The sequence below is a fragment of the Oryctolagus cuniculus genome, chromosome 7 (genome assembly GCF_964237555.1).
Source record: "Oryctolagus cuniculus chromosome 7, mOryCun1.1, whole genome shotgun sequence".
Classification (NCBI taxonomy): Eukaryota; Metazoa; Chordata; class Mammalia; order Lagomorpha; family Leporidae; genus Oryctolagus; species Oryctolagus cuniculus.
Genome location: NC_091438.1, coordinates 132,510,235 through 132,528,136, shown reverse-complemented (window position 1 = coordinate 132,528,136; position 17,902 = coordinate 132,510,235). Strand labels below are relative to the sequence as shown.

The 17,902-nt window shown below is 46.8% G+C and overlaps 1 protein-coding gene across 2 annotated transcripts in view; it reads left to right on the top strand.

Annotated features, from left to right (window-relative positions):
* The first annotated feature begins 862 nt into the window (after nucleotides 1-862).
* SMAP2 (small ArfGAP2) overlaps nucleotides 863-17,902 on the top strand; it is a 53,852-nt gene continuing 36,812 nt past the window's right edge. Inside the window, exon 1 of one of the 2 annotated variants that reach the window (XM_002715186.5) lies at nucleotides 863-1,425. In XM_002715186.5, the coding sequence (XP_002715232.1) occupies nucleotides 1,323-1,425 (103 nt within the window). In that variant the 5' untranslated portion in view covers nucleotides 863-1,322. Of the gene's footprint in view, nucleotides 1,426-13,613; nucleotides 13,824-17,902 lie in introns of those variants that run through there. The other variant, XM_070078695.1, reaches the window with a different exon arrangement.

The window sequence follows — 17,902 nt, the reverse complement described above, 5'->3', positions numbered from 1 at the left end:
ATTTTTTAAAGTAATTAATTTGAGAGGGGGAGAGAGGCAGTTCATCCACTGGGTCACTCGCCAAATGCCTGCAGTGTCTCCTACATGGGTGGCAGGGACCTAATTATACTTGAGCCATTGCTGCTGTCTCCCAGGGTCTGCATCAGCAGGAAGCTGGAGGAGTCCCGAGCTGGAGCCAAGTATGGAACCCAGGTACTGCGATGTGGGACACGACTTCTCAACTGCTGGCTCAACACCCACCCCTGGAAATGATGTTTATCAGTCGTTATTAAGTAGTTGCCTATTTTGGGCTATGCTATACAAGCCTCCTTCCGTGGAAGTCTGCTACGCAAAATTGCACTATTTTATGGGGAGTGAAGGAATGAAGTGTCTGAGCACCAGGCTAAGCAGTGTCCAAAGTCAGCGGCAGTCACAGGGGAAAGTGAACAGGTATCAGCGGGAGGTGACCAAGTGAGAGGTGACCAGAATCCTCTGAAAATGGGGGACAGGCTCGGTCCTTTCTATTTGAGTCCTGAAGGAACGAACGCGTTTGGCGGACTTTGGGGTTACATAAGGATGGTAAGTACTTAATTCATAAAGGTGATGTGAGGAACAACACATAAAGCTCTGTGGGGATAATTCATGTAAAGCTTTAGCACAATGCCTGGCACGTGGTTAAGGGCTCAGTAACTGTTAGTTACCATCTTCACTTTCCTCAATCCCCTCCCCTCCTTTTCTGCCAGGCTCCATTCATTCTTTTCCAAGGACACGCAGGAGGCGTGTCCTCTGCGCACATACCCTTAGGCCCCGCCCCCCACGTCTCCCCGGATTGGTCCCTGAGAGGCGGAGCCGAGGGAAGAGCCCAGTGCGGCGCGGTGGGGGCGGGGCGCATGCGCGGGCTGGGCAGGGTGGAGGAGGAGAGGAAGAGCTGCCGGAAGTAGGCGGCGGAGGTGGTGGCCGGGCAGGCGGCAGCTGCCAGGGAAACCGAGGCGCGGGGCTGAGGGCCCGCAGACCCGCAGGCCCTGGGATCATCACTGCGTCCGGCGCTCGGGAGACCCGAGGGCTCCCTTTGCCTGGGCTGAGGGGCTCCAGTCCGGAAGCCGTCTCTGGACTCAGGTCTTCCCCTGAGCCCGCCAGGGGGCGCCTCACTGAGGGGGGCTGCGGAGTCCGGGCGGGCGCCGCTGACCCCAGAGGGGCTCCGGGTGGGGCGAGAGGAGAGGGCTCTCCCCCGCTCAGGAGGTGCCCCTGGGCGGGGGGCCGGGAGTTCTCAGCCCCGGACTGGGGCAGGGGTCTCTGGGGGCGAGGAGGGCGCGTCGCCCCCTGCCCCCGCCAGCACCCTGGCCATGACGGGCAAGTCGGTGAAGGACGTGGATCGGTACCAGGCGGTCCTGGCCAACCTGCTGCTGGAGGAGGATAACAAGTTCTGTGCGGACTGCCAGTCCAAAGGTAGCGCCTCGGTCGTGGCGGGCGAGGGGCCGGCCTGGCTGGGGAGGGGTCTGTGGAGCTGAGGGCGCCCGAGTCATCTTTGAACGGCTAGGGGTGCTGCTCTTGCGTTGAGCCTGCTGGGCTTCCTGCAGTTCGCGGGTTGGTGTGGGCAGAGGTTGCGAGGGCGGGAGTGTGTGTGCGCGCGCGCGCGCGTGGGTGGCGTGGGGTGGTGGTGGTGGTGGTGGTGATGATGATGGTGATGATGGCAGGGAGGAAGGGGTGAGAACGTTTGCATTTCAGGGGCTCTGAATGAGTTCTGGGCCGACTGTCAGTCCAGAGCCAGCATAGCAGCCTTCCGCTTGCAAAGCTGGGGATGAACTGCAGTGTGTGTGTGAGAGAGAGAGAGAGAGAGGGAGAGGGAGAGGGAGAGAGGGAGAGGGAGAGGGAGAGGGAGAGGAGGCAAGGAGGGAGGTGAGATGACGGATGGGAAAACTGCTTCAATGATTTATAAAGGTGGTGCTGCCGCCTGCGTTTGGTTGGCAGCTCCTGTCATTTTACAGCCGTGCGGAGATCTGACACGGTGCTTAGGGGCCCTTCGTCTTCCTGCATGCGTGCTGTGGGAAGCTGCCTTATGCAGTGGCACAGTGCGGATTTCTCGACAGCCTGGCCCTGGCTTGTGGAGTGCGTTGGAGGCCTGGTGTGTGTGTGTGTGAGTGTGTGTGTGTGTGTGTGTGTGTGTGTGGTGGCAGAAGCTAGCAGATTTGGCTGTAGTGCAGCATCCATTTGATCAGCGGAGAGAAAGAAGCAAGGAATTCATTGAATTCGTTGCTTCATGGTGCTTACCCTTGTAAAGGTGAAATAGGATCACTGTAAATGGGCAGTGCCCTCAAAGAGTTTGGATTTTAATACAATTGAAACTCAGTGTGATAGAAAGGTTTGGTTATTAGGAAATGTTTGTATTTGACATTCATAGATAATAGCTGTTATGTGAGAGGGGCTGTTGTTTGTAATGCAGTGGCTTTGCCAGGGTGGTTTGCCATGTAGTACCTCGGACAGATAGCGTTAAACAAAAACTGGAAGGTATTTTAAGAAAGGAAGTGCATGCTTAATCGATGCTTGCACTTAATTCTCTTTTAATTTAGAATAAGGTTATGTAAGGAGGACAGGGGAATGATACACTGATTTAGACACCTCATAGTATATTTTGGTGACCTCTACCAGTAGATAAATGGGGTGCACCACTAGGAAGGCAGGTGCCCAGACTTCTTTCCTGAATTTCTACATTAACAAAAGTCTTTCAGAACCAGTTGATGTTGAGAAGGTTAATTTCTTATAGGTTCATTCTCGTTAGCTCTGGTGTTGCATCTATCCGAAGATTCGGTTTAAGATTTCGGAGTGTGTCTTGGCTTTACTCAGATTCCTTACATCCTCAGCGAGGGTGCAGCATCCACCCGAGTGAGCGTTGCTACAGCTGGGGGGTCAGATGCCATTTTGATGATTAGTATCACTCCTGCTCCGTTTTTTTGTATTACTCATATACTTACTCATATCCCAATAAAAGATAGCATATGGAAGAGAGCAGTTGATTCACTACTTCCAAATTTTATGGGTTGCTTTACCAGGGGATCAGGTAATGAATCACTAGTCAATTCTTAATGGGAACTAGTAACTGCTTGCTTGACTAGCTTCCGTAGATGGGAGAAGCCTGGGTCCTGAAATAGTTTCTTTTCAAGTTAGTTTTACATTTGCCCTGCAGGCTTCAGTGACTTGGCTATTGTATTAAAAATGAAATGACAATGTGGTACTTATCTGTGCATTTTGTTAAATAGGCCTCAGCTGTGCACTTGGTGAATTTTCTAGCCCTTTCCACACTTTGGGCCCCTCTCATTCATTTCCTCTTCCTCTTTTCTAATTTTGGTTGTTGTGATGACCATGTGGACAACTATCAGATGCTGGAAGGAAGAGAGACTTGCATCCATAGTTTGTTTACTTGGAGGAGGAATTTCAAAAACAGTTGGCTGAAATAAGTGTTGGGTTTATCTGTATTCCGATGTCAAACAGAGCTACATGTGCAGAATTGGTGAGTGCATGCTCATCCATCAGTATTCAATCAGATGATAGAACCTAGACTACAGACCTGTGAGCAGGTATTTTTAAAAATAGATTTATTTTATTTATTTGAAAGAGTTACAGAGAGAGAGGTAGAGAGAGAGAGAGAGAGAGAGAGAGAGTGAGTCTTCTATCCACTGATTCACTCCCCAAATGGCCACAATGTCCAGAGCTGAGCCAATCTGAAGCCAGGAGCCAGGAGCCTCCTCAGGGTCTCCCACAGGAGTGGAGGGGCTCAAGGATTTGGACCATCCTCAGCTGCTTTCCCAGGCGCATCAGTAGGGAGCTGGAGGGTAAATGGAGCAGCCACGACCCTAAGTAGTGCCCACATGGGATGCTGGCCCTGCAGCCCGGGGCTTTAACCTGCTATGCCACAGCTCCAGCCCCTAGCAGGTATTTTTGAATTGTTCCAAAACCAGTGTTTGAAAATGGCCCTCCTTTTTAAAGTCTTATATTTTTTAAGGAATTATATTTTTAGTAAACATCAACATAGAGAACAAGCCTGTGTTCTTTTGACTTAGTAGCAGTTTTGTTGCTCCTGGGGTTTTTAACACTTAGGAACACAAGGCTTACCAGTGACCTGAGTGGCACTGGAGTGACTCCAGTGAGAGAAAGGAAGCTGCTGCAATACTGCCTTTAAAAAAAGTGCCTTATCTTATGCTAGGTGTGAGCTGTGGTTTCCTTATCACCCAGAGCCCTGGAGTTAGTGGGCCCTTTAGGATAAATTTTTGGACTGACTTAACAGAGCACAGTTCCAGTTATGTCAGTGGTAACCTGGCTAGATAAGGCCAGGGTCCATTTTGGGGGTACCACCGTTTATGGAACAGGGGGTCCTTCATGTTCAGGGACTATTAACCCAAGGTGTGGTCTTTAGCTCTGCAGTTCCGGATTGTACCCCTGGGCCTGGAATAGCTCCCGAGGGACTGGCTTAAACTGGACACTACCTTATTTACCATGAGAGGATCTACCTTTCTGATGACCTGAATACTTGTGTCCACTGTTGGGACACACCTGTCTCAGTGTCAAGGCTTGTGAGAAACTGAGAGCATTTAATGGGCTAAGAATTAGAGAGGAAGACATCTGATGGTCTGGAGGAGTATTTCCTTCAGCCTGTGAGCCGTCACATGGAATTGTGGACTCTGACAGAAACCTTATGATAGTAACTCTTCACTCTTCCCTCTGCTGCGTCCTGTCTCATGCTTCACCTTGAATCACCTGAGCAGTGCTCGTGTTCCACATCCTGCTAGGTATTTTTAAGCTTAAATTTACTTTTTGAAAAAGGTAACATGTTCATATAGTTCAAAATTCTGAAGTTCCAAAAGAGAATATGTATATTGAAAAGTTAGCCTTCTCTGTTCCCTTGGCCACCATTTCCATCCCTGGAAGTAACAACCAAGCACTCTCAGCAATTTCCTATCTGACTTTTAAGATGTAATACATGGGGGCCAGCGCTGTGGCATAGCGGATAAAGCCGCCGCCTGCAGTGCCAGCACCCCATATGGGCACTAGTTCGAGTCCTGGCTGCTCCACTTCTGATCCAGCTCACTGCTATGGCCTGGGAAAGCAGTAGAAGATGTCCCAAGTCCTTGGGCCCCTGCACCCACGTGGGAGACCTGGAAGAAGCTCCTGGCCTTTGCCTTTGGATCAGCACAGCTCCGACTGTCGTGGCCATTTAGTGAACCAGCGGATGGAAAACCTTTCTCTCTCTCTGTGTCTCCTTCTCTCTGTGTAACTCTGGCTTTCAAATAAATAAATAAATCTTTAAAAAGGGCAAAAAAAAGCTAAAAAGATGTAATAAAATAAATAAATACATGCCATTTATATGCATTCCTTTTCAGTGCTTTTATGCAAATAGTAGGATATTACTTACAGTCTGGGCACTTTGCATTTTTCTGTGAACAGTTTAGTGTGGAAGATGTGAGGATTCTGTCTCCCTACACGCTGAGAAACTTGTGATTGTTTGAAGGCATTTTCCAGGGCGACCTCCGGGTTATCTGTGTTGCATTGGAAGACATTCTTAGGTGATCTGGGGGACAGCTGCTCTCATTGAAGACCCCTTGGGGAAATGTCCTGGACCTGGCCACAACGCTCAGTGGCCCACCTTTTAGGTGGCCCAGAGGCAGAGGAGTGGAAGGGGCTGTGGCCGTGATGTCGGAATCTCTCTCTCCACCCGTTACTCTGCTTGCTGTGGCTTAGTGACCTCAGCAGGCCAGCTCACTTTCTCAGCGTCCCCGTCTGAGGCTGGGAAAGTGCCTTACAGACGAAACTGTCGTGCAGATGTGAGCATGCTTTACTCTCGCCGTTGTTGATCTTACTAATTTTGTCTGGATCTCACTAGTCTCATTTTTGACTATTCCCTTGAAATACTCTGGTTACTTACTGGAAGCCACGGTTGGAATGACTCACCCAATCATTCCCTAGTCTTTAAGCCAAAACCACTTCCTATATATGGGAGTTCTGGCATTTTTGCAGATGTTCTTTATGGTACCCTTGAGAACGGCCTCTGGACGTTTCCTGACTTTTCAAGATTAGACCAGGGAATTTTTGTGCGTGGAAATTTTCTAATAGTCCTAAATTTTACCTCCTGTAAATTAGCCCCCAGCTTTGCTTTACATTTGTTTTCCCTCAGTAGCTAAACCCCTAGAATATTAAGTTTCCTATCAATTTTTAATTATTTTACCTCTATGTGTGACCCCTTTTGAGAGATAAAAAAATTCCATCAGCCCTAGACAACAGGAGTTCTGCTTCCATTTTTAGTTGTTAAATGTCCTCTCGAGCCAAGAGCAAGTAACTTTCTGGGTCTTTACAGCTTATGTACCTCAATTTTGAAAGTCATGGTTAGATTGACCTGGTTTTACTGACAGTAATGTATCTAAAGTCTAAAAGCTGTCTCTTAGTATCAACATATTAAATCTGTTCTCTGGGAGATACTTTCCTCTTTGTTTTATTTGTCCTTTAAATAGCATCCTGGAGCTGGCATTGTTGCACAGTAGATTCAGCCCCCACTTGTGGCGTCAGCTCCGAGCACCGCTTCCAGTCCCAGCTGCTCTGCTTCTGATCCAGCTCCCTGCTAATGCACTTGGGAAGGCAGTGAAAGATGGCCCAAGTCTTTGGCCCCATGTAGGAGACCCAGGTAGAGCTCTAGGCTCCTGGGTTTGGCCTGTTCTAGTCCTGGCCATTGGGGCCATTTGGAGAGTGAACCAGCAAATGGAAACACACTCTCTCTCTCTCTTTCAAATAAATGACATAAATTCTAAAAACAAAACAAAATGTCATTCCACAGTAGTGAGAAAAAGTACAAAATGCTGTATCTTTTAGTGGGAACTCTTCACAAACTATGCTACATATATTCATTGATATTTCTTAAGCACTTCTGTTGTGTCAGACACTATACCAGGAAGTATAGATTAAAAGACAGGACCTTTGGTCACAAGGATTTTACGGTCTAATGGAGAAGCAGATGTGTACAGCAGATAAATGATGCAACAGGAATGATCATTTGTGGCATTGAGGACAGGGGGAAATTAAAGCATTGAAGAAGGCGAACAGATCTTCCCAGGAAGCTATGGCTTCAGAGAGACCACTAGGCTAAATCTTAAAGGGTAAACATGACTCTGCCAGGTGAATTCAGGGGACTCTGGCCTTGGTGAAGAGAAAGACAATGCGCTAGGCTTCTGTGATGTGCTGTATCACGTGTGTGCCGGAGTCAGAGGAAGGATCCCTTAGTGTAATTTGACTGCATGTTGGGGAATGTTGGAGGGTAGAGTTTGACAGCATTTGGCCCGTGAGATTAAAATGCTCTCTCTAGTTGACTTTGTGTATGGCACTGAGGTTATGAATATGCATTATGTGTTAGGCTCCCTGATGTGTAAGAAGCCCACAGTGTTGTCGGTCTACCTGCTACACCAGTGCAAGTCTAAGTATTGCATGTGAGAAATGCTTTCTAATTGCTGAATAGTTAGACAGGACCGAGTGTCAGGCCCACAAGATCTCCACCGAAATGTATTTTCATGAGTACACTAGCCAGGGGTAGACATTAGGTCATTTCTGGAGCAAATGCTTTTTTTTAAAAAAATATTTATTTATTTCAAAGTCAGAGTTACACAGAGAGAGAAGGAGAGGCAGAGAGAGAGAGAGAGGTCTTCCATCTGCTGGTTCACTCCCCAATTGGCCACAACGGCCGGAGAAGCACCAATCCGAAGCCAGGAGCCAGGAGCTTCTCCTGGGTCTCCCGCGTGGGTAAAGGGGCCCAGAGATTTGGGCCATCTTCTGCTTCCCAGGCCACAGCAGAGAGCTGGATGGGAAGTGGGGCAGCCGAGACTCGAATGGTCGTCCATATGGGATGCCGGCCGTGCAAGCGGCAGCTTTACCCGCTACACCACAGTGCTAGCCCCAAGAGCAGATGCTTTTGGTTTTGATTGATATGTAAGAAGATCATGTTTTGGATATCTGACGTGTGCTCTTAGTTGCTGTGGGCTATGGCCATGTGAACAAGTATCTACAGCCTCAGTATACTTTGCAGCAAATCTTTTGTTTCTAGATGAATCAGAAAACTACTTACTTTTTGCGTTTTTCATCTGATGTCATTATGGTATGTAGGTGGTAGCTTTCTTGGGCACCGTTGTCTGTATAACTGTTCACCACATGAGTCATTGTCTGTTTTTGTTTCTGCCTGAAAATCCCATCTTGGAAATAATGGCATGCTATTGGTGACTGTAACACTACTCATTACGTACAGTGCAGCTGGCTCTGCGTGTTTTGTTGATGGAATCTGTGCCACAGAGAAGGAATAAAGTAGCTTCTTTATTTTAATTTAAAAAAAATTTTTTAAACATAATTTTTTTAAACAAACATTTATTTGAGTGGCAGAGTTATGGGGTGGGAGAAGGAGGGAGATATATCTTCCATCCGCTGGCTCACTCCCCAAATGGCTGCAATAGCCATGGCTGGGCCAGCCCAAAGCCATGAGCTAGGAATTCCATCCACATCTCCCAGGTGGGTAGCAGAGGCCCAAGCACTTGGACCATCTTCCACTGCTTTCCCAGGCACATTAGCAGGGAGTTGGATCAGAAGTAAAGCACCTGTGACTTGAACTGGCACTCATATAGAATGCCCGCATTGCTGGCAGTGGCTTAACCCGCTGCACAGTGCCAGCCCCTAAAGTAACTTCTTAAATTGAATCATACTCAGTCTCTTTAACCGATATCCCAACACGTGCAGGCTTTATTTTCTAAGCATATTCTATGTAACTTTTGTTGTTGTGTCTGTTCAAATCCTTATCACAGTTGTACTTCTGTTTAAGTAGATACTAACTCTGAAGAAGTTCTGTATTGGCCCCTGGAATGTGAAAAGGTAGGAACCAAATTTTTGTAGAGTAGACACCTTAAAGTGAATTCATTTTTACCAGATTCCTCTATTATTAAGGTGGTATTCCTGTATTGGTTAATGTTTTACATCATAATTTGCCATACTTAATGTGTCCACTAGACTGTCATCTCCGTGATGGCAAGGATTTGGGCCTGTTCATCTCCTTTGTCTTCCCAGCACATAGACTGGCATAGTTTGGGCTTTTAGTAAATCTTTGTTTGAATGATTGGATTCCTTTTTGTGATCTCTAAATCGCTTGTTCCTTATTGGAAGAAATTGTTTGCAGGTTATCTGAATAATTATTTTAATTATTAGGAAAGCTATTCATTTTCTGAATTCATTTTCATTTTCTGAAAAATAAGTTTTAAAATATGTTTGAGTCAGGGACCAGTCAGGGAAACAGAAGCCACTGTAGGTGGTACAAGCAGAGGGAACTTCATATAGGAAATAGGTTACTCAGGGGAGATGAGAGCCAAGAAGCTTCACAGGGGCTGGCGAGGGTCCCCAGAAATGAGCAATACTTGGGGCTGCTGTTCCCCTAAGGAGAACAGGAGGTGCTGGCATCACCAGATCCAGAAGGCTGGGCCATTGGTGAGAGCTCGCAGCATGGAAGCAGGAGCTGTCTGGTGGCAGCTGGACCGAGGCCACTGCCCTGCTGCTCCCCTCCTCCTGCCTGTGTCCCCACCACTGCCTCCAGCCGACAGCTCACCTAGAGGGGTTGGCAAGGGAGCCTGCAGGCCAGAGTTCCCTGATGGAGTGGACCCGGGGCGGGACCCAAGTGCAAACAGGCAAGGACACAATGCACTCAAGAAAATCTCCGAGATGGAACGCTTCTCCCTATTTGCATTATTTTGGACAAGAAATAAGAAGGATTTCCAAGCAAATACAAGCTTATGTGCTTCTAAAGGATCTTGATCATTGCTCAAACAATAACTAACTAGTCCCAGGAAGTAGTCTAACAACTCAGGGGCAGCCCATAGAAATACGTGTGTGACTAGGCAGGTTGGTTTCTGTTGAATCTGTCTGTGACCGTTGGCTGCTGCCAGGAAGGATTTATCCTTTAGTTACTCAGAAAATAGGTTCCCACCCTGTCACTTCTGGGAAGTCTCAGGCATGTGCGTGTCCACTGCAGTCAGTGACACGGAAGATACACAAGGAGAATTCTGAGGATTCAGCCTTTTGCTATGGCGTAATCTTCGCTGGGTGGTTAAGGGGACTGTGGTGGGGCAGATTTCCCTTGTGCCGCACCGCCTGCCCCACCACAGCCTGAGACAGCCTAGCTCTGGGTGAGAGGAGTGAGATGGCTGCATCTGTTTGCATCTACGTGGGGCCCCCAAACCATTTTGGCTTATAGGGGAATGTTGCTGCGCTTTCTTTCAAGGTAAAAATTCCCAAGTTATTGCTACCAATTTTCTTCTTGATTAGAAAAGTGTTTAATAAGTTACACCATACAAGTTCACTTTCTAGAAGTGCTTTTTTTGTCAATCAGGTCACCTGCATTTGGGCCCTTGCTGCATTAATGGACTTGGTGGAACTAGGCCAGCAAGGTTTTCAGTACAGGGAGAGTATGTTTGCTTTCAGGTGTTACTTTCCATGGAGCTCATACATACAGGACCTTCATTCTTTGAGTAAAGTCACTAACTGTAAAAATCACATAGGTTTCATTGTTTTTCTCTTTTCTCCAAAAAAATTAATTTCCTCTCGGCAGGGATTACTGCAATTCACAGGTGTAATTAAAATGTAATTTGGTGTTTTAAAAAGCCTATCAGACTGCGTCCCAGAGTACCAGTTATTTTTAGCTAGTCCATTTCAAATGAAAAGGTACAGCTATGCATTTTTGAAGCCTCATGTTTAATAATTATAATATCTTGCTACCATGTTTGACTTCCCTTTCCCAAACTTTCTCCTTCCCTACCCCACTCTTCTGGATCCTGTATTTCCCCACAGGCTTTGCGAATGCTGGTCCATTGAGGGCTGAGCTGCAGGTCCTTCCCCAGTGGAAACCCCCCAAGATGAGCCAAATCTGCCTGCAGCTGTGGCCATCCATCAGCGTAAGGTTGCCCTGGAGATTGTCTGCAGTTTGTCCGACTTCTCCCTTGTCTCCCTTCTTCCCTCCTGTGTGGCTGAAACGTGCCCTGGAATCCCACCTCTGTAGCATGTCCCTGGATAGTAATTGGATTTATTATTGCTGCTGTGGTTCATTTTCAGTTAAAGCTAAATGACTTTCTGGCCATTTTTGTTCTCCATACCCTTTGTTCCTCCCCCCCACCCCAATTTGGGTATTTCTTACACACACTCTAGTTTGCTTTTAAAGACATGTAGAACGCAGTTGAAGTTCTGGATTCCATAAGGCCACTTTGAGAATATATTGATCTCAAGTCACAGTTTTCACAAAGAAATTTCTTGATCCAAAACAATGATGAGAACTGGGTCTCTCAGGTTTCGTGACATTTCTTCTCACCCCAAACACAAATAGTAACACACTCATTTTATGACGTACTGCAAAGAGTCCAGCAATTGCAAGTCAAGTCGGGGAGAGAATCTCAGCCGGGGCTGATAAGCCTGTCCCAGCAGAGTGATTAGAGCAAACAAGCGCCTTTCCTCCTTCCTTTCTTCAAGTCACCCTGCTGGCTTTTGCAATAACTGCTGGTGGGGAGAGACCATGGATCCCACGCCTGCACCGCAGAGCTGACATCTGTAAATGTGGGTTTACGTGTTAATCCCGCAGTATTTCTTCACCTCGTTTGCCTTAAGTGCACACACAGTACATTTTGTTGTTTAACTTCTTCCTCTTTTCTTGTCTAACTGGAAGTCCCCAAATATGTGGATTTAGAAATGAGTTTCCTGGTGTTTCTGGTTTTGGGTTAAAAACATTTTTTTTTGGTCTTAATATGGCTTAGATAGTTGTTTTTGTTCTCATGGCTTTGAAAAATAATTTCAGAATATTTTTAAGTGCAGGCTGGTGACGTGCAGCAGCATACAGCTTGTGGCGGGGGTGGTGTTGGAGTCTTTGTTGGTGGTGGTCTTCGTGTGAAAACTGACACAGCCCTCAGAGGAGAAATAGGAAGGAACCTTGCTGTTCTCACCATGATGCTTTTGTTCAAAATAGCTGTAAACCGCAGGGCTCAAGGAAAGCAATCCGAGTGTGACAGCTGATCTGAGAAAGAAGGGATGAAATCTGCCATGTTGAAAGCACTTTTACTGAAAGAGTAGCTGTTTGCAACAGGGGTCGACCTTGTGTCTCTGGAAGTAGACCCAAGGATTTTGGCTAGAGGAACTGTGCAGACTGAGGAGAAATTTGAGATCTTTCCTACTGTATGGCCGCTGTGTGAACGTTCCCAGCTTGTCTACCAGTAAAGGGAAGCTGCATTTAGTGCGGGAGCCAGGTGGACTCCAGTTTAGCTCCTCAAAGTGCCCTGACTTGGTTCTGAGCCTCATCCTTGTGCACGAGGTGACTCAAATCAGGATCCATTTTATGGGCAGAGTAAAAATAGGCCCCAGTTTCATTAGACTTCTTATGTGTTTAAGGAAGAAAAAAAAGAGAGACCTGTTACCATAGAAACAGATTTCCAGACCAGTTGTTTTTGTATGTGTGTGTGTGTGTGTGTGTCTTATGGGATCTGGGAGATGGAGAGGTGGAAGGGTCCTTGTGTTTTTTATCTAAAAATAATCAAATGCTGTTTCTTAAAAGTGAAAAACTTCATTTTTTCTGATTATGAAAGGTATCCATATTTATGATGAAAAGCACGGAAAACAATGTGATAATAGGTGATCCTTATTACCTGTTATTTTCTTGCACTTCTACCATGATTTTATGTCATTATTGTTTTGCTTAACATTTATCATAAACATTTTTCATGACAATAAAACCTTTAAAAGCCTTAATTTTATTACATCATTGGAATGACATCATTCTTTATTTAACTCTTCCCCGATTGTTGGGTTTTCAGCTTTTCAATATTATAAATAATGGTGCAACATAAATTTTTATATTGCTGTTAGGCTGATGAGTTATTTATGTGTTCAGTTTTGAGTAGTCACCAGGGCTTTCTAATTTTTAGAAAGTTGTGAAGGGGGTGGCCTTTGGATCGAGCTGTGGTAGAGCAGCTTGCATGAGGGCTGTGATTCAGAACTGTTTCACCCTGGTAGACATCTGTTGAGGCAAGAAGTGAAGAACTGGAGAGATCCCTGGCGTGACCGTAGGAGCAGCTTTTGGGTCACATCACGGCACAATGGGCCAGCACTTCACATTATATGTCTGATGTGTGGTAATACTGTTGTGCCATTGGTTAGCATCTCATGTTGTTTATACAGTACTGGTTCACCCCTTGGAAAGGTGAATTAGAGGCCCTATGTTAGTAGAAAGAAGATAATAGCTCTTGCTTGACTGGTTTTATTTATTTATTTAAGAACAAGGGCGTTCCTTAGACTACATGAGGACAAGGACCTTGTCTTCATGTGTATCTGTATAATTCATGTGATGTCTGGCACACTGTGTCTCTCTTCCTGTCATGAGCAGCATTGTTCTATTAATGTGTGTTCAGATCCTGTTCTTGTTTTGTTTTCTGGCAGTCACTTTCATACCGTTAACCCAGATATCTGAAGATCTGTGGCATCCCAGAAAGCTGAGCAGGTGAATCTCCTGGTTGCTTTGTGATAATTGCTTCTTTGTGCCATGTCACATGTGCTTCTGGCATCTGTGTCGCCCTGGAAGCTGGAGCCAGTCACGAAGCTAACCCTCTGCTCTCTCGGTAGGAGGTTTCAGTGTGACGCATCAGCCTGGGAAAACGTAGCATGCGGTGTGAAATAGGAGGCTGAAGCAGCAGTCCTTTAGCCCTTTCATGGGATGGGAGTAAATATTTGGACAGGGTTCTCGGGTGCCATAGAAATTAATAATAACCTCGCAGCAGCTGTGGAAGCTTTCCTCGTACCCATTGGAACAGGTTTGTTTAAAGACTTACTTTGGCTCTTTTGAAGCAGTGATTCTTTTTTTCCCTGCAGACCTGCCCTGGGTTCCTCTGCAGAAGGTTCCCTTTCCAGGATCTTTTATCCACGTGGCTTGCGTCTGTGCCCTACCCCCTTGCGTCTGTGCCCTACCCCCTCGCACTGCACCTTTTGACCTGTACTTATTATACTCAATTCCAAAACACCTGGGTTTTGAAACGTCATGGTGGATGTTTTCCTTTTTTGCAGGGCAACTCCCTACCTTTGCCCTTCTCCCTGAAGCCAGGGCTGTTTGGATGACTAACATTCAGCATACCACCTGACTAACCTGCACTTTGATCCCAGAATTCATTTCTGTTCTGTGTTTGTTTAGAAATGCAGTTTCTCTGGCCTTCGGATATGGCTGTGATTTAATTAGGCCAGCACGGATTTTTTTTTCTGCTCGCTGTTGGTTGGGTCAGCTGTGATGTGTCAGGAAAGCTGCTGCCCTCTGTTGTGGAGAGAGGGGCACATCCGTAGTCTTCATGAGGACTCACTGGTTCACTTGGGTTCTGTATAGAGCCTCTGCCTATGTTTCCTTGGAAACTATTTAAAAATGCTTTCTGCCTGGCCGCTAGGTGTTGAGTCATCAGATGTTGGATTCTTCCCTTCGAGGCCTCCTTTGAAGGAAGGAGAAAGTGGCTGGCAAGAGTGTAAGTCCCCACGCTCTATCTCAGATGTTGAGCTTCTCAGTGGGGGAGAGTGAATCCCATGTTGTCATAAAGAAGAACACCTGAAGAACAGGGTACCAATTTAGTGACCATTGGGGAGCACCTCCTATGTATAACACACATGTGTAGGGTATTTGTAGATTATTCTAATTCTAGTCCAGCTGAACATTTCTTCCATGAACTTGCACAAGTGATCCAAGTTCATTTGACCTCTCTGGGCCATGGTTTCTCCAGTGATATTTGGACTACCCTAATCCCTATGGTTCCTCCCAATTCTAGAACTGTATCCTTCAAGTGTTTATCTGTTAGAAAACAAGAGAAGAGGCTTTTCAGAAGAATTGGCATATTCTAATATTTCACTGCCTCAAAGTAAATGACTTAAAAATGGCTTCTCTAGAGCAGCATTTCTCAGCTCAGCACTATTAGCATTTCTGCTCTCCGTTGCTGTGGGATTGTCCTGTGCATTTTAGGATGCTTGGCAGCATTCCTGGCCTCTGCCCACTAGATGCCAGTAGCATTCTCCTGCTGGTTGTGAAAACCCAGTATCTCTCCAGGCATCAACATCGGCCCCCTCAAGGGGAAGCTTCTTTGGGTGGGAGCTGTTGGTCCAGGGGGAGAAAAGTGGGACTATTTGAATGTGGGCTTATTTGTTTATTTATTTATTTGAAAGGCAGAGTTAGAGAGAAGGAGGGAGAGACAGACACAGAGAGAGAGAGAGAGAGAGAGAGAGAGAGAGAGAGAGATTGATCCTGCTGATTTACTTTCCAAATGACTGCAACAGCCAGGGCTGGGTTGGTCCAAAGCTGAGGTCCAGGAGCTTCTTCTGGGTCTCCCATGTGGGTGGCAGGGGCCAAAGTATTTGGGTCATCTTCTTCTGCTTTTCCAAGCACATTAGCAGGGAACTGGATTGGAAGTGGAGCAGCTGGGACTCGAACTGGTGCTCATGGGGGATGCTAGCGTCAAGGGCAGCAGGTTAACCCACTGCACCACAATGCCAGCCCCAAATGTGGGCTGTTTTTATATCAGTTTTCATTGTCCTCTGCTGCTAATTACCTGTTTTATTAGCAGGCATGTATTTCGTGCTCACTGTATGGAAGTGAGTGCCAGCACTTGATTCGAGGGAGTTTAATGGTGGTAGTGTGGAAGTGTCAAGTGTGGAAATGATTCTGTCAGCTCAGCAGTCCTTCCCTACACTCCTGCTCCTAGCAGCCTGCCCTTAGCTGTTGGTTGAGGAAGTAATTGAAACGGATCCAGGCACTTACTTGCAAAGGCTATCAGGCTAGTATCCTAGGAGGCCCCAGGGTTTGTGAATTATGGATAGGACTGGGGCTTGTGCATTCAGAATCTAGTGTGAAGGCTGTTACTTCTTCAGCTACCAAATGGAAGAAATTAATATGTCATCAGTATGGTGAGACCAGGTCTCTGTCCTGGGGATGGAGGATGGAGAGCATTCTCAGTGGGCAGTGGCTGGGTTACCCTTCGTTAGTAGCATCTTTTTTTTTTTTTTTTTTTTTTTTTTTTTTTGACAGACAGAGTGGACAATGAGAGAGAGAGAGACAGAGAGAAAGGTCTTCCTTTGCCGTTGGTTCACCCTCCAATGGCCGCTGCGGCCAGCGCACTGCGGCCGGCACACTGCGCTGATCCGATGGCAGGAGCCAGGTACTTATCCTGGTCTCCCATGGGGTGCAGGGCCCAAGCACTTGGGCCATCCTCCACTGCACTCCCTGGCCACAGCAGAGAGCTGGCCTGGAAGAGGGGCAACCGGGACAGAATCCGGCGCCCCGACCGGGACTAGAACCCAGTGTGCCGGCGCCGCAAGGCGGAGGATTAGCCTAGTGAGCCGCGGCACCAGCAGTAGCATCTTCTAAAGATACACCCCTTCAGTATTTTTTTGAGAATTGAGTAGATACTGGTTGTTACAAAGAGGAACTTAAGCCTTTAACCTGGAGTAACCTTAAAAAAAATGTAAAGAACTGACTGTCCCTAGGGAATAAAGACAATAACTTTTTAAAAAATTAACTAATTTATTTGAAAGGCAGAGTTACAGAGAGGCAGAAGCAGAGAAAGAGAGAGGGAGGTCTTCCATCCGCTGGTTCACTCTCCAGGTGGCCACAACGACCTTAGCTGTGCAGGTCCGAAGCCAGGAGACAGTAGCTTCTTCCGGGTCTCCCACACGGGTGCAGGGGCCCAAGGACTTGGACCATCTTCCACTGCTTTCCCAGGCCATAGCAGAGAGCTGGATCAGAGGTAGAGCAGCTGGGACTCGAATTGGTGCCCATATGGGATGCCAGCACTGCAGACGGCCTTACCCGCTATGCAACAGTGCCGGCCACAAGACAGTAACTTCTGGCAAGGCAAGTTTGTGTCGTTTACCCCAAGTGAAGTCATGAGTTTTAGGAAAATAGTATAATTATAATGTCAAGTTTTCAAATAGCAGGTTCACCTGGCTCACAATGGAATGGCTGCCTAGCCTTTAGCTTAGCAATCCCTTCCTACATACTACTCCCTGTAGCATGTGTTAGCCACTGAAGTAGGGACTGAAATGTATTAGATTTCTCATATGTAATTTTTATACATGTTACATTTGCTATGAAATGTCTGTTTAGATTGAGTAATTTTGCTTTTGCTCCCAATACTCTTAGTTTTCCTTCACTTAAATATTTACTTATTTTCATCTACTTGAGAGGCAGAGTGCCAGAGAGAGACAGAGAGGGATCTTCCATCTGTTGGTTCAGTCCCCAGGGCTGGGCCAGACTGAAGGCAGGAGCCCAGAACTCCATCTAGGGCTGCCTCGTGGGTGGCAGGAGCCTAAGACTTGAGCTGGCACCTGCTACCTCCCAGGATGCATTAGCAGGAAGGGGTATTGGGAGCAGAGGTGCTGAAACTTGAACCAGGCAGCTTACCCCACTGTACCACGATGCTGCTCCTCCCCGTCTCTTTTAAATCCACATTCTCCACTGGGTCAGGGGCAGAACGGTGCTGCTTACTGATTGGGGTCAAGTGTGTCCTGTCAGCATCCTGGCTGGGATGCTCTGGGATCCCAAAGCCATGATTCATACACTTCAGCCTGCGTCAGTGCCTGTCCTTGGCCTCTGGCAGGCTCTGTGTTCCCTTCCAGCTGAGCCTTTGCTGGAGCAATTGCACACGTGGGGCCTTCAGGCCAGACAATCGTTTGTACTGAGATGGTCTCACTGTTTGGCTCCTAATGAAATAGCCTCCTTCCTGCCCCCAATGAAAGCAGCTATTTGTTGTTTCCTCCCTCCCTTTTTCAGAGAAGCCATGTCTCAGCCACCCCTCTTCTGCCTTATTCACAAATGCTTTGAGCAGGGTCTTTGTGTAGAGGAAATTGGCTGAAGCCAAAATATCAT